General features: G+C 31.9%; 1 protein-coding gene across 3 annotated transcripts in view; it reads right to left on the reverse strand.

Annotated features, from left to right (window-relative positions):
- The window catches only part of LOC146527051 (uncharacterized), a 46,359-nt gene that overhangs the window by 4,204 nt on the left and 16,139 nt on the right, over positions 1 to 26,016 (reverse strand). For all 3 annotated transcript variants that reach the window (XM_085206594.1, XM_085206595.1, XM_085206596.1), the window contains 18 exons: positions 13,536 to 13,692; positions 11,024 to 11,118; positions 5,843 to 6,006; positions 5,228 to 5,401; positions 5,014 to 5,134; positions 4,753 to 4,860; positions 4,529 to 4,672; positions 3,901 to 3,983; positions 3,536 to 3,701; positions 3,006 to 3,131; positions 2,158 to 2,314; positions 1,716 to 1,848; positions 1,523 to 1,635; positions 1,395 to 1,450; positions 1,161 to 1,315; positions 943 to 1,086; positions 727 to 850; positions 560 to 636 (listed from right to left, as the gene is read on the reverse strand). In XM_085206594.1, the coding sequence (XP_085062720.1) occupies positions 560 to 636; positions 727 to 850; positions 943 to 1,086; positions 1,161 to 1,315; positions 1,395 to 1,450; positions 1,523 to 1,635; positions 1,716 to 1,848; positions 2,158 to 2,314; positions 3,006 to 3,131; positions 3,536 to 3,701; positions 3,901 to 3,983; positions 4,529 to 4,672; positions 4,753 to 4,860; positions 5,014 to 5,134; positions 5,228 to 5,401; positions 5,843 to 6,006; positions 11,024 to 11,118; positions 13,536 to 13,692 (2,297 nt within the window). The remainder of the gene's footprint in view (positions 1 to 559; positions 637 to 726; positions 851 to 942; positions 1,087 to 1,160; positions 1,316 to 1,394; positions 1,451 to 1,522; positions 1,636 to 1,715; positions 1,849 to 2,157; positions 2,315 to 3,005; positions 3,132 to 3,535; positions 3,702 to 3,900; positions 3,984 to 4,528; positions 4,673 to 4,752; positions 4,861 to 5,013; positions 5,135 to 5,227; positions 5,402 to 5,842; positions 6,007 to 11,023; positions 11,119 to 13,535; positions 13,693 to 26,016) is intronic.

A 26,016-nucleotide genomic window follows, 5' to 3' on the forward strand; every position in this document is an offset into this window, starting at 1 on the left:
TTAGAAGACATTATATTAGATATACATATTTGTCAAATAAAAATATAAATCAACATCGATAAGCCATAATAATTAAGATTGATTAGAAAATATAAGAATGAAATAAACCAACGGAACATATTTAAAAGACAACAACATTTGCAGTAAAGTATAAATAGTGAACATAAATAGTGCAATAGTTTCCAGAACAAAACTAATGTAAACATCAGTAAAGAAAAGGAAAAGCGTAACAAAAAAGTTACACATAGAAAATCTTGCCTGGAAAATGTGATGATATTCCAGCTCTTTTTTTGTCATCTATCGCGTTTTGACTGCCGTCCTCCAGAGCTGAAGAATGAGCTAATAAAAAATAAATCTATGTGTTTCCAAGTTCTCATAGAGCGACGTTGTAATAGACGCGAATTGAAACATTCATTTTGGTAGAAATTGTGTTTTTCGATGCTTATATAGACTTAGGTGTGTAGGTACATTATATTTTGATTAAATATTTTTTTAATATTATATATTTACATAGAAAAAATGATTAAATTATACATTAAAGTATAAGAAGAATTATTACCTGCTACTCGTTAGTTTCGATTTCCTTTCTTTTTTCTCAGGACTACGACCTGATTTTGGACTACTGGCTTTTTCATCCTGAAAAATAATATTGATATTTATGAATATTTTGGCGCATTAATAAAAATTAGTTCAAATAAAACACAGTTCCTAAATGTAGCATCGGACCTTTCCAGAAGCAGTTGGCATTGTGTCTATTTGCATTTGTGATTGGCTGCTCACATGGCCCATCTTAGAGAGAGGGGGGTTTTTTGCAGAATATGAAAATGCAAACCCTCTTTTCAATGAAGCTCTGAAATAAAAAAAAATCATCTTTATTAGTATATTTTTACTTATAATTGAGACTTGACTTAATTAATTGTAGTCTAAATTAAAATATTTTACCTGGTAGGACTAGGCGGTGGATAGCTGGAACCTCTGTGGTCGGGTGACAGGTATTGCTGATTCTGACATGCGATTAGTCTATTCCTTTGTAAAATTTCCTGATGTGATTGATACATCCGTTCTGACGCTGTTGGTTGTGTTGGACTGAAAAGGAATTATACCAGAAATATAACATAAAGATGAAAGCAGTGGAGTTGTTTTTAAAGATAATATAATACCTAGGAATAGTGCGAGGAGTGCTCGGTTCAACGGTAAGGTCAGGCAAGCTATAGATGAGTGTTGCCACGTTATTTTGGGGCTGTATACGCAGTGTACTTTGATCACTGGATGAACGTTCTGTCTGTTCACTGCTATTTGAAGGTGTCGCTTTTATCTGGAAAAAAGTACGAATGTACAGTATATAAATGGAATTCTAATATGTATGTTATGTTAAAAATTGAAAAAAAAAATACCGTCGGTGCTTGCGTAGACCCTGTCTCTGAATCACTGACTGTGATTGAAGGAGATCCTAAAAAAATATATTTTCACTTATAATAAAATACCATAAAAGAATTGCGCAGATAATATTTCAATTATCAACCTTCATTCGCATCTGGTACTGGCTGCAAGTGATGCTCTACGGATGTACTGGCGCGGTGTAAAAGCCTGCTGGGCCCGGCTGGTTGGGGTTGTGGTTCGTCGTGTGAATGTGCACTAAACATTTAAATATTAATAGGAAGGCTGCCATTATTAAGAGGTTTTTTATCGATGCAATTAAACAGTCACAAAATTACCTCGTGGAATGCTGAAAACTAGATAGCCGGGAGTTTCTAGGTGTAGAGCCAGAGGAGAACACAGTAGAAGTTCGATGCACTATATTACATTTCTTTCCGGGTATAGGCGGGCGAGCGCTCACGCCAACAACAACTAAAATGCAAAGTTTACGAAATAGTAAAAAAAATAAATAAATCAGCTTCCCTCTTTATCCCGCACACAGCATGGTAGGCAGAGGGAATCTAGTGTTAAGACACTCCATTCCCCACTTTATGCCAAAAATTTAGAACTCAACGTCTCGACACCAGAGCGAAGAAATGGAAATATAAATTTAAATAAATATTTCATCACATCGAGTGGGGATCGAACCCACAACCAGTCGGTTTTAAAGTCACACTTTGTGCCCCTGCACCACGGTTGGCGCAAGTATGAAGGTAATATAATAAACAAAATAATATTTACTTTGATTATATAGAGAACATGTGCCGTCCAATGAGTCTGTAGTAAGAGATAAAGATAAATCGCGATCTATTGAAGTCCCCGTGCTTCGATGTATCATAGTGGCAACACGTTCGCGAGCCTCGTGCTCGATTAATCCTTCCTCAGCAGCAAGTCGTGCCTGAAATTTTCGCTAATGAATAATTTTTTCTTTTTAAATACAAATTTACCTATAGTATATTTTTTTTATTTAGCAAGATAGGCAGAGGAAACCTAGTGTTAAAATACGTTATTCTCCGTGTTGAGTGCTGGAATCCTCGCCACGCTATTGTCTTCTGATCAGCGTGAGATAATAGGTAATAATACATTCCCCCTTGTGGGGATCGAACCCATAACGTATACAGTCAGACGTTAAGCCCAGGCGCGACGCTTGCTTAATATAAATTTTGAGTATAAATATGAACGGTACTATTGCTAATAGCGAATTCAAAGTAAAAAAAGAAATGTGTATGTTAGTAGGTAAATAAATCAGAATTATGAAGGTGGATATTAGATATATTTTATTGTCTCTAATAAATCTAATATGATGAATGATATGATGAAAGTTAAAATTAATATAAGATATAATTTTTAAACAATTCTTTAAAAATACCAACATATAAGTGTAACATTCCTAAATTTGCAATTAATAAGGTGAATTCGATTCGCCAATTTATTCATGGAATTAAAACTTATAACGTAGAAGCATACGCGTAGTTCAAACTTACATTTGACCACACTAGACAAATTTTTTTGGTAATATAAACATTATAATAAGTTATAAATAATTGAAAAATATCTTAATAGTGATACAATATTTTTGAGACATTAACCTTAGTGTTGGTGTACTCAGCAGTCACGCTTACATCCTGCTGGCTGATGTCTCGATTAGGATTACGTGCAGCCCAAATCATTAGTTCATATGTTAATTTTGCCTCTTTGACTTTATTTTCCCAAAGCTGTAAGTAATTTTAGTCATTTTTATCTTTTGAAATTATATACCTGTATTAATATACAAATACTACTGGACGCGCACAGCTGCTTATTTAGACCATTGGGGGTTAATTCTAATAATCCATAAAACACGTATTCAATTAAATATTTTTAAGAATCTGAATTTCAAATTTTATAAAAATAGGTGCCGATTTAAAAAAAAAAATCCATACAAACTTTCTACCCCTATTTCATCCCTTTAAGGTTAAAATTTTTCAAAATCCTTTCTTAGTGGATGTCCAGATTACGAAAATAAACATTTGTCCAAATTTCACATTTTATTTGTACACACAGCGGTTACGGCTGTGCGTGCGTCTTACCTCAGTCAGTGGGAACATGTCCTTCACTATATATAGATAAATATACATACTTTAAGGGTATGTGAGGGGTTAGGGTCCTTCGCCGACTCCGTAAGAATAAAACTGGCATATGAGGACCCTAGGTCATCCACCATGACATATGCCAGTCCGGTGAGATCTCGATTATGTTTGTCAAATTTGGTTGTTTGAATCATTTTGTCTATCATGTATTTAGGCCTAAAACAAATAGAAATAGATTTTAAAAGTTGATAAACATATATAATTTATTATAATAAGTAGATATATTCGCGCAGCGCCAAATACGCGTGAGCTCGTAAATTATTTAGCATTGCAGCAAGCAACATATTTCATATTGAATTATATTATATAAATATATAATTTATCTTACAACAATTGTATAAAAAACTCTATTTACCTAATCAGCTTAAACCGAAAGCCTTTAGTTACCTTCCGGCAAACTAAAAGCATATCAGTAAACAAGAAAACGTGGACTTCAATCTGCAAGGAAAAAAATATTTATTAAAAAATAAGTACAGTGTCTGTGTACCATAAGTTTGTGTAATTTAAAAATTTAATAATTTAAACCTAATATAATAAAAATAAATACCTAATAAAAAAAACCTAATAAACCTAAAAATAAAATCTAAAGTGACATTTCATTAATAATAATCAGTCGCAAAAGCCTTAGTACATTGTTACATAATAAATAACATGGATGGTATAAGTATATTCTTACATAATAAATAATAAGTAGGTTAGGTCATTATTATTATTTGCATTTTTTTTACATAAATCAATAAATAAATAAAATTGACGAGAAAAATTATCTTAAGTACGGTGAATAGGAGCAGCCAGCATTATATTTATAACATCAATATGTATTTGTAATGTTTAATGTTACGTAGGTACCTAATTGTTGTATATATAATATCTTCTAAAAATATATAATTTTTATATTGCAGCGCAATTAAGATCATCACATAATTTCATAATAAGTGTAAAAATATAAAGAAAATAAATTAGAATAATATAGAGGTCCTTGCCTCCTTAGCGCCATCACGGAAACGGAGGTCGGCTTGGTGGATGAGGGTTCGGCTGTGAGTCGGAAGACAGCAAAGCATGGGGGCTCGTAAATTCAACTGAGCATATGCTTTGAATATTTTTTCGGCTTCTTCATCTTTCAGATCCTATAAAATTGCATATAAATATTATCTAAGTAAGAAGAAATAAAATATAATTATTCGTTGTAAGTATATAAAATAATTACACTTTCATACGCATGAATCACTTTTTCTAAATTGATTATTTTTTTAATTTCCTCATGTTGGCGTACTGAGCGGTTTAGCTGAACAATATATTTCTTCGCAAAGATTTTCTGGAAAATTTCAATACATTTACTTAGTGTTTTTATTACTTTTGTTAGAAATATATAAATTATAGTAATATGGTCGAAGTCTTTCAACAGATGACGAAAACAGCTTAAATAACTAAGCATGACGATAATTGAATTGACAAAATATAATAATACCATTTCTTCTAAACAGGAACTTTCAGATTCCACATGAGTATGGTTTATAATTCTTTGTAAAATCAGGCTATACTTAGTTAACCGTTGCATCGGTTTGATCAATAAATCGGTTAATTGTAATCTGAAAATAAATATTAGTAATAACATAATAGGAAATCAGTTTAAATAATAATATATAATAACTTTCTATAATTTGCAAGAAATACAAATCCACCTGTTGCATTCCTTTTGGCTGTGACACCACGCTAGATACATTGAAAATTCGACATCATTTTGGCTATTGCGGTAATAATCTAATAGTTCACTTTGATCCACAACGTATTTCTCATAAGGCATGAGTATGTCTTTGAAACACTTAAATCCATACGACATTAAGTCTGTATCAAATCTGAAAGAAGAAATATTCATCATACCGATAATCTACTACTACTCAGCTGTGGAAAATATTAAAATCTTATAAAAAAAATATCTTATAAAAAAAAAGGAGCACCTTATAAAAATAAAATAGAATCCGACCCTGTATTATGACTTCTTCAAATGTGGGTAAACCTAACTTCATTGTAAACGGTCATGGTCAAATATGTTTAAATTATCTCAATATAACCCCCCCTCCCCTTTTTCACTTACATCTGTTAATTGAGTGTTTGATATTGTTTTCTTTTTGTTATTTACCATGTTTTGCTGATTCCATCGCTCACATTGATTAATATGTATTTATTTAAGATAACTCTGTATTTCTCTTTAAGTGAAATGTAATTTCTTTTGAGAAATAAATCAACTCTTTAATCACAAAATATACGTATATATTTAAGTTATATAAGGTTCTTACGGTCTTGTTCGTTGAACAGCGTCCCTGATCATGGGCATGAAGGCTGAATTCCAAAAATGGAGGCTAGCGTTGAGTAAATCTGGTAGATTTGAGAATAAAGCGGATGTTTGAATCCCAAGCATTTTGCCTCGATCTTGAATTGCATGCGCTGCCGCTATGAAAACCTGCACAAATATTTACAAATGTACCTAAAATTGTGTAAACATAAATAATAAATATCCTATTTTTTACCTTCATGTGCCATTTACTATACTTATGTAAGTCATGTTGGCGGAAAAAGTGGAAGAAAGACATACGCTTTTTTATTGAACTTTTAGAATGAAACTGGATTAATTGAAATACATCTATATATATAAAATCGAAAAGTCACTCACTCATCACCAAATCTCAGAAACTACATGTGCTAGGAATCTCAAATTTTGCATAGGAGTTATTTATAGGACGTAGGTGCTCGCTAAGAGTTTGCAATATTCGACTTCTAAGGGGTTGTTTTTGGGGTTGAAAGTTTGTATGAAACTTCGTTACTACAGATTCTAGGAGTATCAAATTTTGCATGGACGTCACTTATAGGACGTAGGTACTCATGGAGACAGAAATTAATAATAACGTAGTTCACGCAGGCGAAGCCGCAGGCGGGCCGCTAGTTCTTCATAAACGGATTAGCATAATTCTGTTGAACGGAACATGAGCAATGTATGTGACTGTGGAAGCGTCCACCACACGTTCGGTTCCTACTAGAGGTAATTAAATATTTAATTTTCATATCTTCTGGCTTCGCTCTGGTGTCAAGGCAAAGAACGGCGTTTAGTTCCGCCACTCAACCGGCAATAAATCCACAAAATGGGGAACGGAGTTAACACTAGGTTCCATCTGCCTACATTACTTTGTGCGGTGCGTACAAGCTAAACAAAAAGTATTTATATGATAAGTTTAAGAGAATAGATCCTAGAATTAACATTTTAAAAATTACATTTTTATCAATATAGCACATCCATTTTTGTACGTCTGTTCAAAACTGAACTACATTTATATATAGGTATATACAATTTACAAAAATAATAGCGGAGCCTTTGCATATTTTGGGTAGAAAAATTGGACATTACACTCCATTGCTTACAGTGATTCTTCATGCATAATATTCTTTGTTTCATACTGGGAAATCATTACATGCTTTTTTGTAGTTAGTTAAAATGACCTGCATAAACGTGTATTTATATAGATAAATATTGATGACAGTCTCTGGATGAATTGTTTTAGTAAACTGATTGCATTGTAGTAAGTAGAGGAGAAGAGGGAAGAAGAAGAGAGGACAAGAAGTCTTATAAAATTTAATTAAGTCTCAACTTTTAATTTTAAAATTTTAAAACTCTATTGGGATTTTTTTCTTTTAAGCTTTGATGCATTGAATGCAGGAGGAGGCAACAATAGTCAGGTGTCTTTTGAGGTAACATTTAGGTATATTTCTATATTATTTATTTATATTATTTTGTTTCAATAAAAAATATTATATTATGACACTGCTGCATCCGAGTGAAAAGTTTTTCTTATACATATACTGAGGTAAGAAAATGAAAGCTTACTGAACGATTTTATATGCGTTATTACGAGATATGAAGATATTGAAAAGTTTAACTTCCTTTTCAATATTACCTAGTTTCATATTTGATACTCATGTACGTTCATGCAGTTTAATATTTTTATATTAAACATAATAAAATAAAAGAATTTCATAAAATATGCGGCAAAAACGAAGCGTAGACGCTCGTTCCTTTCGATTACATTGACCTAGAAGCGTAATTTTTTCCTGTGCTCTAGGCTCTAGCTATAGCCCTGGATCTGGAGCTGGAATTTATTTTAGCTTGATGAGATCGCAAGTTCTTGAGAAACCGACATACGATAACAAAATCGAATGAAAGTAAGTAGGACTATAGTCTTATAAGGGTTCTACGCTGAAAATAACCATTATATAATACACAAAAATTATTAAACCGATCTTAAACAGAAATGTTTAAAATTATATTATTTAATTCAACGTAATTTCTATATCTAATCAAATTTACAAACGAAGAAGATTCTAATTCGATTATATGCTATTTCTTAGGGTTCCGTACCTCAAAAGGTAAAAACGGAACCCTTATAGGATCACGTTTTAGTCCATCTGTCCGTCTGTTAAGACCATTTTTTTAGAGATTGCGTGGAGGTGTCAAGTTAAAATTAATATACAATACTTATGTAGGTAGATGCTTTTCCTGTGCTTCGAGCACAGAAATAAATAAAAAAATACAGTCGAATTGATAACCTCCTTTTCTTACAGAAGTCGGTTAAAAACAAGTGTCTACCATTATTTTATTTTTAGAGGATTAATAATTTTTATTTTCTTTATCACCCCACTCCATTTTAATATCACTAAATATTTTACAATATATTGGCACGAAAATAAAAAAAACATTGGAATTGGAAAAAAAATTGGAATTTGTGCCAGTCAAGGCAAAAATAGTATTCATAGAAAACTTTTTGTAAGAACTAAAACCGAAAACTTTCAGAAAACATATAACATTATTTATTCTATGTGTTATATTATATTATATTTATATTAATTTACATTAATGTAAATGAAAATTTGCGAGGATGGATGTTTGTTCCGAATTCACGCAAAACTACTGAACTAATACTAACTGAAAAAGTCAGAAAGTCAGAATATCACATATACTAAAATTTACGTAAAGATTTTGCATAAAGTGGCTATAATATAACAATAAGTTTAAGCAGGCGAAGCCACGTTTGTGTGGCTAGTTTATATGACGGTGTAACTCGACGCCGCTTTTATAACCGTATTTGTTATTATACGCATAATCTGTAGGTCCTATTAACTTTTTTGTCACCGCACGCAAATTTCGCGATGGTAAAATGTCAGCATAAAGTAATTGACTAGATTCATTATGCCAGCAACCTTTTAATTTTGAAATAAGTATAATTATGGGGCCGTCATGGCGCAGTCGCACGGGCTAGTGACTACAAAACGCTACATTTGTTGGTTCGATTTCCATTCGGAGAAATTAATTATTATTTATCAATATTTTCATTACTTCGCTCTGTCAATACGGCAAAAGTGCTGGGTATCGGAAATTTGTAAAAGTATCCCTACTGAGATGCTAACAACATAAATAAGTTGTAACAAGCGTACTTATAAGAATTTCGACATAGCTTTATGAGAACGCTTGGACGGTTTCTAAGAAGTGCGGTTTCTAATTCCGCTACGTTCACATTTTTATACGTGTTTAAAAAAGCATTTTTCTTTAATAAATGTGGAATAAGTAACATGAAAATTCAAATCAAATTCAAGCTAAATTTTAATGAGTTAATGAGTTTTAATGAATTAATTTTAATCACGTTAATATGGACAAGTACAAAGGCACAACCGCTAAGAGTTAAGGAGTTGTACCTACAATCATCAGCTTACCCGAATAATTTGATAATATACAACTAGCCTTCTATGTGTCACTACAATATTTAAAAGATTATCTTGTAACACCTAATTTGAAGATGTAGGTTGTGTTTTATGTAGGTCTCCTATCACTGTCATCAGGTCAATGTCATCACATCAGATGATGACTACAAAGAGCAATTATATGACTATTATATAAAAAATAATTTATAAAAAACACATAGTAATTGCTTATAAAATTCGAAAGTTTCTCTCTATTTTCATGAGATACCATTATCAGATCCTAAATTGGTTGCAATGGGTTTACCTGGAAAATACGCTCTTCCAAATTAAATTAAAAAATAACTTTTAAAATCGGTTCCCAAAAAAATAATATTGCAAAGAATATATTAATATGCTCCATCTATACACTTCAATTGTCCTTCATTCATCATTGAGGTAGCCTCGCGCCCTCGATATTTGGGGATTAACCTTCGACCGGCGAACTTTATAAATCACCCTTTTGCGTGCTATACAACTTAAGATCAAACACTTCAGGAAAGCTCAAACAAGGAAATTTATATACAAATTATACAATATTAACACTATTATTGCAAATTAGCCCCAATCTTTAATTTTAACGCAATTTGGTTTTGCCTGAAAAAAACATGGCAAGTAAGCAAAGTCAATTTTTAGTTTTCAAGTACAACTTAAATATAAAAAATATTTTTTTATACATTTTAAATTTCTTATGTGTACACTATATCCAAGTTTTACATGTTTTTACTTACTTAAGTTGCTTACTTTGTTAACATCCATTACGTTTTTGTTAAATTAACTATATCGATATTAAAATTATGTGAGTACGATAAGTAACTGTATAAACATATAATAATATATAACTACCATAAGTAGTGTACATAAAATATAATACAATTTATTTTTTACTGTAACACAAAGGGTCTAGCAGGAGAAGCATTGGAAAGCTCCACTAGATTCTAATGAAATGTCTTTACTGTGATTGTATTGCTTTTTATTTGAAGTAGCGATACCACTTTTTTTTGGTTTCTAACTTTAAGTAACAAAAAGATACCTTCTAAAGATACCGAGAAAACTTCAATGTTAAGGGTTGCTACCCCAATAACACTCATATTGAAAGGGTGTCATAGTAAAAACAATTCATTAGAGGCCAGTGCAATTCCATTGCTTGTCCTGTTCGCCCCTTTATACCTAAAATATAGTTTGACTTTTGTCCGAATCATTGACGTTGGAAATCAAAAGGTGAAATAACGGAGATTCTTGTGAACGCTCCACCACTCAAAGCGACCTCGTATCTCGGCATTTTCGTAATACTCTTCAAAATTTCTATTCGTGTAGCATCGCTATGCTTTTACTTGGAATATATTTAAATGTTACATTGGTACGGGTGGATAAACTAATATGAATTTTGGCACTTAATAGAAAGGATGGCCTAATAATTATTGTTATCATTATCAAATAAAATGTTATTCTAAAATCCATCTCGCCAATCCTAAATTCTTTACAGTCAAAATCGTAGATTTCTAGACGTATGTTTAATAATTAATAAATGAACTTTATTAAATTAAAAGATAATTTAAACTTTCCGAATATAAAAGCCAACTGCATATAAAAAATATGTATAAACTAATTCTTGCTAAATAAGCTAAGCATTTCATATAAATAGACATATTCAATATTTTTAAGGTAAACTTTTTCGTTATACCAGTGAAACTTGCCTCCACGATTACCATCAGATGCCTGATGTACCCGGCCTCGGTGTAGATCAACTCACGAATGACAGCCTGCCTGGATATTTCTTCTTGCACCAAGCCTATTAAAAAAATTACATCCTATTTATTATGTAAATGACTGCATAATACGTATAGAAATGTCATTAAAAACACAAACCATATAAAATCTTTAAATTTCTTAAATTTCTCTTTTAATTTCTTTTTTATAAACATTTTAATTTTACACTTTTTAGTTTGGATTAATTAACTTCGTTATTAGGATTATAAGTAAAAATTTCTGAATCTTACATATTAATCTTAGCTAATATCAGAATAACAAAATATTTAAGGATATAAATACCTAGTATAAGTATAAAAAATAAAATTGTATCTGTAAAACTGTTACTTAAAATAAAAAAGTAAGGAACCGAAAACTCATTTTTAAATATCTATCCCACACACACACACACACATATTCGTAGATTTCTAATTTTTCATTTTGGCAATACGGCAACTTGCCGTAGCTGTTGTGAATTTTTATTACTTTCATGTCTTTAGGTTCCCGCAAGGTTATGAGGAATCGATTGACGCAAGGATCATCAAAATCGGTCAACGCGTTTAGTCTCTACAACACCACGTCATGTAAACAACACAGGGATACAGACATGATGATGAACACATTATCTTCACGCAGTATCCCGCACACAGCACGGTAAAGCAGAGGGAACCTAGTGTTAAGACACTCCGTTCGCCATTTTGTGCCGAGTTTTAGAAGCATTGCGTGTTGAGTGGCGGAATTTAAATTTAAATGAATACACTCATTTTACCTGATATGTCCAACTTAATAAACTCCTTAATACTATTGTAAAATATAATAAGAGTTGTAATTTTTAAAAAAATCGAGAGTAAGGTAAACTTTTATCTTTGAAATATTTAATAACAATAATATTGTGTGTAAATAAAAATATTGTAAATTTATTGTGAACCAATTATTATAAAAAATCCATTTAAATCGCATTATATCTATCTATAATCGCATATTATAATTATTATAGATATCAGCCCTCAAGCGCTGTAGGAAAAAAATTTTTCGAATGGAACATACTGTCGCGACTTTCGTTAAGAACTCTCTTAATTTTATGGTTCACCTATTATTTGTTCCGTCGTAAAACCATCGTATGAAATCTATTTAGGTCAATGTAACTCAACTTCACTGCAGCGAGTTTATTTCATTTTAATAAAAGTATTATAAATAGAAGAAGCTCTTGTCTAAGGCCACGCATAAATAAACAGATAATAAAATTTCATAAACTAACTGATCTTCTATGAACAACACGAAATACAGCAATTTTGACTGTTTTCTATAAATATGTATTAACAAGTGAATTAATTTAAAAAAGAAATATGTTTTATTTGAATCATAAATATACTTCAAGATTTTCAATAAATTTTCTTTTATAGCCTCATTTAGTGATTTCAACGCGTAATGTCGTTAATTAAGAACATAATTCTTGGTTATTGCTATCATGACTCATTGAAACATTACTACTTCTATTCGTAGCAATGTCTAAATACAATTTTGTTTTCCTTTAATATATAGTTGCCAATATTACATATTATACATTTAAATTAAAATAAATCAGCTTCACCCTTTATACCTCCATATAGCAGGGTAGACACAGGGAACCCAGTGTTAAGACACTCAGTTTAATATTTTCGACGGAATTTTTCGAGGCATTGTGTGTTGAGTGGCGGAACTCAACACCAGGCTTCCTCACTCACACTCAGGACTCAATATATAATGAAAATATTAGTAAATAATTAATAATTTCTCTGAGTAGGGATCGAACCCACAGTCGTCGAGTTACAATCACACCATTGTGCCTTTGCGCCACGACCGCTTCACATTCTGTTACATATCTGTTATGTAATTAAAATATTGATGAATTGTAAATATAAATTAAAATACGATTTAGTTAAATTTTAAACATTTGTGTATAAGTACTAGTACACTTAAATTGATCGCATTTACATTGCAAATGGAAAGTAAATTAAATTGACTGTGCAAGTGGTTTCAAGAGCTCAATTAATACAGATTCAAACAGAGTTCTTTCATTTATCATATTATATATCTATGTCTGGTATATTTCACTTTTAATTTATTTAAATACATGAAGGTATAGCTCCAGAGTTATTTTAGTAGATGCGATTTTTATCACAAAAATCCTAATTATATTTTTAAAATTATTATCAAATCGTTTGGTGCAGTAATGCCCAAGTTGATAAACTGCATAATTTTAGAAAATTACATAAACGGAGGTCGGACTTAATGCGATGCTTAAATTATTCCGACTGGCTAGACCGTACCGTAGAGAATTACTACGAAAGACTTATATTTATACATATATTTTGTTTATGTGTACATACTCCTACATGCATTCTCTATCAAATTAAGGTGTAAATATTTTTATCATCGACAGCAATATTCAATATTAATAAACTTATGTAATACACTTACTTTGCCAATCAAAGAAATCTTCGATGTTTTCCTGCTTCGTAGCCCATATGAGGTAACCAACAGCTTCGTCAGGGATTTGCGCGACTTCGAAACCTCCCAGAATTGGAACCCCTTCTCGGCTAAATTCCGCCAAATAACTGGCCAGTTCACTGTGAACCTGAAATCAATGTCCTAATTAACTGGTATTCGTATGTTTATACAATAGGAATTCTTGTGAGAAATAAACCGCCTGGGTTGAGTAATATTGTCCTAAAAAAGTATTTTAAAGAGATTTGTTCAAAATGAAGAAGCACCTTCTTTATCATAGTTGTTTAAGAGGTTCCTTGTGTAAATTTGAACCATTTTAAAATTTATGAAATTTGGTTACCATACATTTTCATTATGCAGTGTGTTTTTGTAATCACCACCATACTTTTAACTACTCCATAAAAGCCTAATACAATTAAAACAAAAGAGATTTTGTCAAAAATTAAAAAGTGTTTTTTTTTTTAAATAAAATAATTAATAAAGTTATCGTTGTTAAATAAAACTCCATTTGTTAAGAATGATGCACACAGATACAAAAGTTCACGTAATCGCATCGTAGGTATTGGCGGTGACAACGTAGACTGTCTACGATGAGGCGAAAGAGCGTAGAGGTTGGCGCTCCGTTCTCCGTACCCCGCTAGGGATAAAGCGTGAAGCTATGTATGTATGTAGAAACAACAGCAAGTACAGAAATAAAATCACATATGAAATTTATTAAATTACAAATTGATCCAATTTTTTTTAAATAATTTATATAGATATGAAAGAGTTTGACGTATATAAATAAGTACTGCTATATTTTGTTAACTTAAACTTCATTCATTCGTGCTTTCGTGCTTTACTTACCTACTAAATTATTCGTCTATTCATCACTTAATACAAATTATACTTAATGGAACCGATAAGAAAAAACGTCAACGTTAATTCAATGACTTTGTTTTACCTTTAAAAGTGTTTTAGAGTAAATAATAGATTTTATCGTTCCATGCTGTTATTAACATTACAATAAATCTTGTTTATTTTTATTTATATGATCGAAAGGAACATTACATATTAAAAAAAAATAGATTAGTCTACTACTATTTTTAGAAATATGATAATCCTTTAATTACTAAAATGTCTTTTGTAATATAATAAGTAGATGCTACAACATTACTGAAGTAAATATATAAGTAATTTTGTACGATAAAAGTACCTAGCACCTTATAACACGTTTTGGCCTTTGTCTGGCATTTTCCTATTTTAAAGGCTTAGCCTTTATAGAAAGACCTTCCGATAAAATTACCTTGTTTAAGTCATAAGCACAAAATGAAACATAACTTGCACAAGGTTTATCCCGCTATTCACGCTATAACCCGCATGTAGCAAGATAGGCAGAGGGAGCAAAGTGTTAAGACTACTTAAGACACGTTAAGACACTCCGCTCTCCACGTTTCGCCGAATTCTGGAGGCGTTGCGTGCAGTAGAAGAACTCTAAACCGCGTTTTGCCTCGACACCGGAGGCAAGAAATCAAAATATTAAATATTTCATTACCCCGACTGGGAATCGAACCCACGACCTGTCGCGTTTACAGTCACATGCTTGTGCTTTTATATGTGTAACGTAGCGATACGCCTGCGGCGCCTATAGATGTTTCACATGAAAAATGCAACCTATATTCATATAAATAATGTAATTTTAGTTTGTGTTGTTTGCAAATCTCTATAATAGCCATTAGTTTCCTTTCATCTATCTAATATATGTACGTGTATTGGTCCATAGAGCGGTTGCACATTGATTTTAGTGAAAATCTATTGAGTAAATAATAATAAAAAAACAACTCCACTGGATAAAACTCAACAAAAAAACAAGCTCAATATTCATTAGGAACCTATTTAAATGTTACAGACTTAATTCTTAGTGATTTAGGAGAAGAAAGATTGTTAGAACAACTAAAATTCATTACACATATGGGTCATAATCAGAAAAGTGGACATTTTCGAATTCGTAACGTAACTGATAAGTAACAACACTGATAATGTTTGTTACGAAACTGATGACATAAGGCATTATACACAACAAAATAACGATATTATATGAATAAAACTATTGTTTTTTTTATTTAATGAGACACAGATCAAAATTTTAAAGGTTCAATCGTTGAATTAACAGATTATAAATGTAAGAAGAAAACATAACAAAGTGACAATATTAACAACAGGGTGACAGTCTGAGTCCTTTATGGTTTTGCCTAGCTCTGAATCCTCTTAGCACTTTGTTAGAGGATTCAGGTTTAGGCTTTCGTCTTCGCCGGGGGGGTAAGGTCATATCTCACTTGCTGTACATGGATGATCTGAAATTATTTGCGTCAAAACGTTCTGATCTTATGCGGCTACTAAAGGTAACTCAAACCTTTAGTAGTGATATAGGAATGGAATTTGGCGTCGATAAATGTGCTAGCATGCATGTAGTGCGGGGGAGTGTGATCAGATCTGATAATATTTGCATTTCAGATTCTGTTTCCTTCAGAACTCTTGGTGAAGGTGAGACTTATAAATATCTTGGAATGTCTGAAGCATTGGGTATTGATGAGCGGAGCATAAAGCAATTGGTGAAGGAGCGTTTCTTTAGCCGCCTGAAAAAAGTGCTTGGCAGCCTTTTATCTGGTGGCAACAAGGTGCGTGCTTTCAACGGTTGGGTTATGCCGCTTTTAGCCTATACTTTTGGCATTGTAAGATGGACACAGACTGAGTTAGACTCCGTAGATCGCCAAATACGTAAATTGTTGACGACATACCGAATGCACCATCCGCGTTCGTCTGTAATGAGACTGTATATCCCGCGTAAGTGTGGAGGTCGTGGCTTTTTGAATGTTAAGAACTTCCATAACCACGAGGTATGCAGTCTTAGAGAATATTTTCTCAAGATTGACGTGGATATGCACAAGGATGTGGTAACAGTTGACAAAGGCCTTACTCCTCTTTCCTTGGGCAAAGAGAACTGGCGTCGGCCTGTAGTACTTACTACTTCTGATCGCATGGCTGTATGGAAGAGCAAGGAGCTGCATGGTAGATTCCATAGAGCCCTAGTGGGCCAGGACGTGGATACTGTTTCATCATTATCTTGGTTACAGTTCGGGGATCTTTTCGGAGAAACTGAAGGTTTTGTCTGTGCAATTATGGACGAAGTTATCAAGACACGGAACTACCAGAGACATATTATGAAAGATGGCACTATCGACATCTGCCGGGCGTGTCATCGACCTGGGGAGTCCCTCAGACATATTGTCTCTGGTTGTTCTCATCTTGCTAATGGCGAGTATTTGCATAGACACAATCAAGTAGCCAAGATAATACACCAGCAACTTGCTCTTCAATATGGCCTTGTAGAATTGGAGGTGCCTTACTACAGGTACAATCCCATGTCTGTTCTTGAAAATAGCTGTGCTTTGCTCTACTGGGATCGGTCTATTATTACTGACAGGTATATTGTTGCCAATAGACCTGATATAGTACTAGTAGACCGAGCGGCGCGCCGCGCAGTGATTGTTGACGTTACTATCCCACATGATGAAAATCTCGTGAAGGCCGAAAAAGAAAAACAATCTAAATATTTGGACCTAGCCCATGAGATTACCGCCATGTGGGATGTCAATGCGACTATCATTGTGGTTTCGGTTAACGGTTTAATAGCGAAAAGCCTCGACCAACACCTTAAGAGGCTATCGCTTAGCTGTTGGATCAAGAACCGGATACAGAAGGCAGTATTACTTGAGACGGCACGTATTGTGCGGCGGTTCCTCTCTCTGGAGCCCTAGCCACCGATGGCGTGGACCCTTGTCCCGCCCTCGGAAGAGTGGTTTTTTTATATTTTTAAATGTATCTTTTTTATAATAATTTATATTTAAAAATGTAAAATTGATTCGCTTATTTAATAAAAGTATATTCTGTGTAATAATGCTAGTTCGTAACGTAATAAACTTATATTTCTAGTTAGAGATCACAAAGTTAATGATAAAATTAAATTAAAATATATCAAAATTTAAGTCGTTATCACTGGAATTAAGTTTAATTCTTTGTAAGTGTTTATTCCGCATATCTTCATTTTTAATAGGATTGGTCTTTTTAAGACGTTCTCTATATCTAAAAAAAAAAAGCATTTGTTTCAGCATTTGACATAGGAGCTTACGCTTACTGAAAATACAAAAATATATATCAAAAAATAATAATCACAAAATCACAACTAATTTCAGAAAGAATAAAAATAAATTTTAACTAAATCGGTTCAGCTGTTTCTGAGATTAGCGTGCACAAACACATAGACAAACAAGCAAACAAGCAAAAAAACTTAAAAATCATTATTTTTGGTTACTTTACGTTATGAAAAGTCACTAATAGTTTTTTTCATATGCCAGCAATTTTTTTTTCTTATATACATATCTTCCATATACAAGCACCGGTTCGATAAAATTTTATTATAAACATATATAAGAAAACATTGGTACCGTAATTGTGAACTAGGCTTCATATTTTCTCAGTTTCGTTACGTAACGAAATATAACGAAATTGAGAATGAAGTCTGAGAAATTCTAACCTTTTTAAATATTTGCTCATAAGCCACGTGTTGCATGTGCAAGCACTGACGTTCTTTTTTGAGATTTTGTAAAAAGAAGCAAATAACATAAACAAGAAAACGAAATTATAGAATACTTACCAAAATAAAAGCCGTTTATAACCCTGAGATGTAATTTTACGCATTCCCTTTAAAACATTTGAACCCCTCAACTGCTGCGAGAACACTACTGGTTGTAGCTACGACAGCATTGACTTTTAGAATAATGGTACCACAATAAAAACTAATATTAAATACCATCCAAAATAATTGCGTTCATATTTTAATTGTACGTTACTAGCCCTGAGTAACAAAAAGATAATATTTTGGGACAAATTTAGTTAATTAATATATATTATTTATTAAATAATGTATCAATAAAAGTAGTTCTATTTAATATTATGCATAAAGTAAAGTAATATAAACATATCTGAAATCAAATAAAACCATAAATATTCGTAACAAATCAATTTTTAAAAATTAAAGTGGTGAATGGGACACGAAAAATTGTATGGAAACATTTTGAAAAGTTTTTTGCAACTAACAAAAAATACTATTAAAAGCCTTAATACATTTAAAATATTACAAAAATCTTTAAGTTAATAAGTAAATTTATCTTAAATGGCAAAATATTTAAATTATCTTTAAAATTGTATTTTTAAAACGCATTCAAAGTAGCGGGACAAGAAAAGACACAAAATGTGCACTTTTTCTGATTATGACCCATATATCCTAAACTGTTACTTAAAATGAAAGATCATGAAAGGAATCTATCTACCAATCATTATTAAATATCTATTCAACGACTCGACACAGTACGACATTTTTTATTTTTTTTGCATTTTGACAAACAGCGTTTGGTTGTCGCTGTGCTATATTTTTGAAATTGTCATGTCTTTGACGACCACAAAGTTAAGACGAATAGATTGATGAAGAATAATCAAAATCGGTCAATGCTTTTAGTCACCACAACATCACGTAGATATGTATAAACATACAAACATACATACATACATATTATGTACATTGTATATACAAATTACAAATATAACCTGATAATTACATTACTCCCCTTTGCATCGAAAAAAAGCCTCTATCGGAGTAAATATTGAGTGACGAAAACCAATACTCACCACAAAACCAACAATTTATTTTAAAATATTAATTTTCATAACGACCAAACTAAAACTGAAAAGTTTCCAAAATGTAAATAAACACGGCTGTTTTGATAAACATTGCAGAAATTGCATTTATTTCATTTAGTTTTCGGCAATTTAGCAATAATTAAAAAAAAATTGTGTCTTCACGACACGCTTGTGTCTTCACGAGGACCTGCTGCAGGAAGTCTTTGTTTTTTTTCTTGGTTGGGTACATGTAAAAAACTGAATTAGAGTTCAACTATTTCCAAGTCACCGTTTTGACGGTTGGTCGATTTTCAAGTAGGATAGGTCTATTGGCCAAGGTCTTTTGGCCAAGGTCTTTTTGTTATGTTTCATTTATACCAAACGACCTCCCAGATAAAGAGTTTGATATTGGTTTTATTATAGAGGCATAGGCGAATTGGACTTAGCACTTCTGTTGTCAGCATTTACGTGAACTGTTGTTCACTGTGATGATGTGAGTAAGAGTGAAGAAGAGGTGAACTCTGTCCATGGAATACAAAAACGGACCTCTTGTCTATCACATGTTGTGCGTCTTGTGCGACCATTTTTTAAGATGATGTGAAAGTATCATGCTGAAATTAATATAAAATATGTAGGTCTACAGTCGTTTGGAGCACATAAATAATGAAATTTCCAAATCAACGCAATCAAAAGATACGAGCGTTTATATATCATTTTGCCATATTTTATATTATAAAAATTGCCGTATACTTAAAATCTATATGTCAAGAAGTAAGAACAGTGCAGAGGCAGAAGGTTAAGACTAGTGTAGTAGCCTAGTGTTAAAACACTCTGTTTTCCACAAAAAAGAAATATCATATATATAGACAATGTAATGTAAAATTAAAGTTTCAAACATATACAAAAATGTTATCAACTTATCTAAAAAGGCTATCTATAAATAATGAAACATACCGCTACCTAAGTAAGACCGACACCATTGCAGACGTGCAACGCTGGCGTGCATATCTTTGGACATGCTGGATGTATTTGAATGGAACTTCATCAATTTTTTGCTGTATTAGCTAAGAGACATGTACATTAATTGATACTTAATGGGCTCATATTTAATATTTTACGGGTTATGGCCTTAATTGATATTGATGACTGCCACATTTGATGTAGAATCCATAGTATTCCATCTAAACTAGAAGGAATAAATTAAGATCAAAAATATCCGGTGAAGAACTTACTTGGAGTAATATAATACAGCTAAAACATGAAAAATAATGAAATATTACCAAATAATCATAATATTTCAGTCTCTTTTACTATCTACCGGCTCAGGTAAGGCGTTGAATCGCAATTTAACGTAACGCGTTTGGGCGCAGGGTTTTCTGTGCCTACTCCTCTGCAGCTAGGAAATGGAAATAGCACGGCAAGGCAATAAACTCCACGCAAACGAAGTTGCTGGCGGGCACTATTATGTAATAACGTTTTCACATAGCATATAGCAATAGCTTATTCACAGGTTCTTAAAATACATTTATTTATAACTAGCGGATGCGCGCAGCTTCGCTTGCGTATTTAAGGGTGAATTCTAATAACCCATGAAACATGTGTTCAATGAAATATTTTTAAGAGTCTAAATTTCAAATTTTATAAAATCGGTGGCGATTTGAAGATTTTTCTATACAAACTTTCAACACCTTATTTGCACCCTTAGGGGGTGAATTCTAGAAAACCATGAAACATGTGTTTAATTATATACGTTTAAGAGTCTGAATTTCAAATTTTATAAAAATTGGTGACGGTTTAAAAAAAACCTATACAATCTTTCAACCCCTTATTTGCACCCTTAGGGAGAGAATTCTAGAAAACGATGAAACACGTGTTCAATTAAATACTTTTAAAAATCTAAATTTCAAATTTTATAAAAATCGGTGCCGATTTAGTTTTTTTTCCATACAAACTTTGAACCCCTATTTCACCCCTTTAGGGTTAAAATTTTTCAAAATCCCTTCTTAGTGGATGTCCAGATTACGAAAGTAAACTTTTGTCCAAATTTAACGTTTCTACCATCAGCAGTTACGGCTGTGCGTGCGTCTTACCTCAGTCAGTGAGGACAAGTCCTTTTATATATATAGATTACAACGGCTCCGGCGCGGTTTAGGCTGCCTGAACAATAATAAATTATATATTTATTTAAGTATTTTTAGAGAAAATTGATTGAATATTTTAGTATGGTTATTACACTTAATAAATTGTAATTTAAATCTTATGGGATTATGCTTTCTTAAATAAATTGTCATTTGAAAGAAAAAAGTGAGAAAAATGTTTAGTCACAAATTCAATATGTAGGCGGTGGGTACACTGGCGCTACGGACGTGTTTTTACCGCGTAAATCCCGACATCGCGCGAATTCCGGGGTAAAAAGCAGCCTACACCTACTTATATTGCCGCACTATCCCATACATCTTTTATTGAAAGTACCATAAAAATCGTTCAGCTGTTTCTGAGATTTTTACGGACAAACAAAAAACAGTTCCTGCTATTTTTTTTACAAAACGAAAGTTTTATTTAAAATATGAAGCTATTACATACAGTTCGGTGAGTGTCCATCACCACCATCAATAGAGATTACTTTCGTCTTTTTGCTAGTAAATGAATGAAAAATACTTGGATTTATTCTAGGCTATATTTTTATTCTACTTGTATTTTAAAACTCAGTGTGTCGCGTCGTAGCAACAACAATCTATAAGTTCTTAAAATTATTGGTCTATATTGATATGGTTCGCAAAGCTCCATTTGTTTTATACATACCCCTTTATGTAAAACAAACACAGCTATATTAATATAGTGTCTTAATAGCTTATATACCGACAAAAAGTAACATGTCGACTGAAAAACGCACAACACATGCGACATCAACATAAAAGCAAGAAACAACACAAATGATAGTAAGTTAACGTCTGCATTAGCTTTCTACGTTTATACTAAGCTTTAACGTTGCCATTTGTGCATATGTGTATAATTAAAAACGAAATCTAAATTCGATATATACTCATACTACAAAAAAATAAAGTAACAAGTATAAGAACGGCATCCCAAGATCGATCTTAGAGTTGAGAGCGTTTTTAAATACGACAATTAAATACTCTATTAGTTTAAACTTATTTTTTGTCTGTAGTAATTAAAATGAAACGAAAATATACATTTTACATATTTAACAGTAATTAAATTCTAAATAATCTGTTGCTCTAATTTATTCTGACTGCGCAATATAATATAATAGTTAAAATAATTATATTATAAGCACACAAATTATTAATTAAACATGTGGAAATTCTTAAATTATTGCTAATTTCTACCAACAAAAAGAAATAGAAATAAAACACTATAAATCCACTTGTAAATAAATGGGATGTTTCATGCATAATTTGGTACTAGGTACATTATCAGTTACGTACGCACAACTACCTCATGCACAGACTTACGTCCGGTGTAACACCGATAGGCGAGTGGGAGCCAGGCATGGCTGGACTTTCACTGCGAGCCCTCTCTCTACGCAGGGATTTCATTTTGCTTTTGGTATTTTATCTTTACCAAGATGAAAAATTACCAGGGCGCTGTTGCCCGGACCTGTATGAGAAATTGTATTTAAAACAAACAAACTCTTCCGCTTTATTATATTAGTATATATATTCATTTTTTAAAGTAAACAGCTGAAAATATGTGGATAGTAGAGCAGTAGTGATTATTCTTCTTTGAAATATTTTTCCTATAACCTGTGAAAGTTAATATTAACTACAACCTAAGTGCATAAGCCAATTCACGATTTGTTCTACTGCTAGAATCGCTTTACAATATCAAAATATTTGTACTCTACAAACATTCCGACTATAATTGACTGGTGAGAAATTCAAACACTTAGATAAATTCCTAAATAAATTGATTTAAAAATAGTCAATTTTCGTAATTAGAATAACAATTTTTTACTGATTCATGATTAAAATACATTTTCCAACGTATTGTTCTAAAGCTGGCATTATGAAACATTCAAAGGTTATTTTACATAAACACCAGTAATTTTGAAATTACTAGTGGAAAAAAATCACCAGTAATTTTTCCCTACAGCTCCTGCAAAGTTTTCTTAAATTTAACTTTCTTATATGAAGGTAAAATGGAGGTACCCGTAAACCACCGTCGATCCGGTTACACCCTGTATATATATTTTTATATGTAGGTATCGTCTTATAGTATGTTTTACACAAGTTGTGTGAGATTTATACAAATACTTTTAATAATTAATAGTAATTTTTTTTGGCTATAGTACGACGACGACGTTCTTTGTAAATTTTACAAATTCCGTGGTAGAAGCCCGTTATAGATTAGATCCGAAATTGCGACTAGGATAATTAAGGTGATGGGGTCATAGGTTTATAAGGTGGGTTGGGCGTTCATCAGATAGCAAGCGGTGGCTACCAAGCTCGGCAATGCAGTCGCTATTCCTAAACCAAGTAAAAAAAAATTCTTAGAGAAATATGCAACTACTACTAGTTTACATTAGGCATACTTAAGTATATTAGGTATGTAGAAGCTTTTTACAAAAATGTTCGTATTTTAAATAATTTTATATATTATACAATTTAATATGTATACTATTTTTCATTTTTTTTTTCAATTTTTTTTAAATATTATAAAACTTTTGTGGACAATTTTAATTAAAAATACGGCGTCATATTGTTTGCTAAGTAATAAGTTCTTCGAGCGTAAACTTCATACCTTTTGTGAGATTGCTTTGAACATCAAAGGTATTAAAAAAAGGGACTACAATTTTAACTTGTAATTGTAATAACTTTATCTCTATATCTACAATGCATTACAAATACAATACATTTAGCTAGTCGTGGCGCAGTGGCACAAGCGTGTAACTGTTAACTCGACAGGTTCAGGGTTCGGTTCCCATTCGAGGCTATGAAATATTTAAAATTTTAATTTTCTTGTTCTGTTAACGAGGAAATTATAGGCAAATTATTGCATTTTTATTTCCTTGTTCTGTAGCGACAAGTTCTACGGTAAAATAAAAGTGGGGAACGGAAGTGTCCTAATGGGAAGGTTCCCTTTGCCCATGTTGCTATATGCGTGATACAGCGTGAAGTTAAAAAAAATTTTTCAATGCAGTTTAACTGCATTATATGGCTTTTTGGTGATATTGTGTATAATATAATGTTAATTTAATGAATTAAATATTTGTAAAATAAAAAAAAAACCGGTCAAGCGCGAGTCGGACTCGCCTACCGAGGGTTCCGTACGAAAATTGGAGATTTCGAGCTTTTTCTGAAATCCAGACTTAGCTTAGCCAGAGCCCTTTCATCTGATACCTCACTTGAACTAGCGGCTTTAATACGAAATTTCGCCCCCTTTTATGCAATATTTTTTTAGGATTTAACCACAAATGTATAGTTTTCAGAGTTTTTCATAAACTAGTACTACCTGTAGATGCTAGCTGCCAAATTTCATAATTCAAGGTTATTCGGAAGTGCTCTATGAATTTTGATTTCCTTCATTGTGTCGAAATACGGACTTTTTGCGCATAAAAAAATAGATTAATAGAAAAATAATAGCGCTCGTATCTTTTGATTGCGTTGAGGTGGAACCTTACTTTTTTATGTGTTTCAAAGGGACTGTAGACTATTATACTAGACGATATATGAAATTAATTTCAGCTTGATCCACGCAATCTTGATAAAAATGGCTAGTGCAGTGGGAGAGACATACGTATAGACAGACATACATGCAGATGGACAACAGAAAAAAATATAGATTCATATTTTATTATACTATATTTTCATTATCCATAAAATTAAGATTTGGTAAAAATATTAAAAATACATATAACTGCAATTACCGTTTCATATAAATATATAGATAAATAACAATCACTACTAGCTTTTATATTTAAATGTAATTACTTTTATATTAAACGAAATCAGAGAAATGAAGCCAATAAAGCTCTGCAATGTATAAAATATTGCCAATACTATTAATTTAATGATCAAAAGTAATTTTTTACTACACACTAGCGACCAGCTCACGTCTTCGCCCGCTTGAACTACATAATTATTAATTTAGTAATCTATATTACTTTTATTTTTCATTAATAATAATATCATTTTGAAAACTATATCTATACTTGTATTGAAAAATAAGGTTTCAGCCAATTCAACAACATTCTTTAAAATGGTATAAATTTATTATTTATAAACCGATTGAAATAAAACAAACATTAAATGTTATGGGAAGCTTGCATTCAAATCAATTAAGCCTTTTCTGAGATTAAGGTAAACAATCACACAAATAAACAGTCAAAAAATTAGTCATTATTTACGGTTCCATTTTTTCTTACATATCTTCCATGTACATACTCCGATCCTTTACGATTTTATTATAAGTATAGATATAGATTTTTACCATCATTTAAAATAATCAAAATTTTTAAAATATAATTAAAAAAATACGAATATTAGATTTAACAAGTATTTATGATTCCGTTTAAGCAAGTATTCTATTTGCGTTCAGCGTGTAGTGCTACGAGTACGAGTATATCAGCCGAAACAACAATAATCTGGCGTAGAATTCTGATGCTATTTCAATATTTCGTAATCGATCATCAATGCGATCGTTCTCGTTAATTTGGAAACACATATACATCTGTGGGCATCATATCATCATAGCCCATTTCAGATAATGTTAAAAT

This window comes from Heliconius melpomene, chromosome 21, assembly GCF_056956725.1.
Source record: "Heliconius melpomene rosina isolate 202511_hmr_F chromosome 21, ASM5695672v1, whole genome shotgun sequence".
Classification (NCBI taxonomy): Eukaryota; Metazoa; Arthropoda; class Insecta; order Lepidoptera; family Nymphalidae; genus Heliconius; species Heliconius melpomene.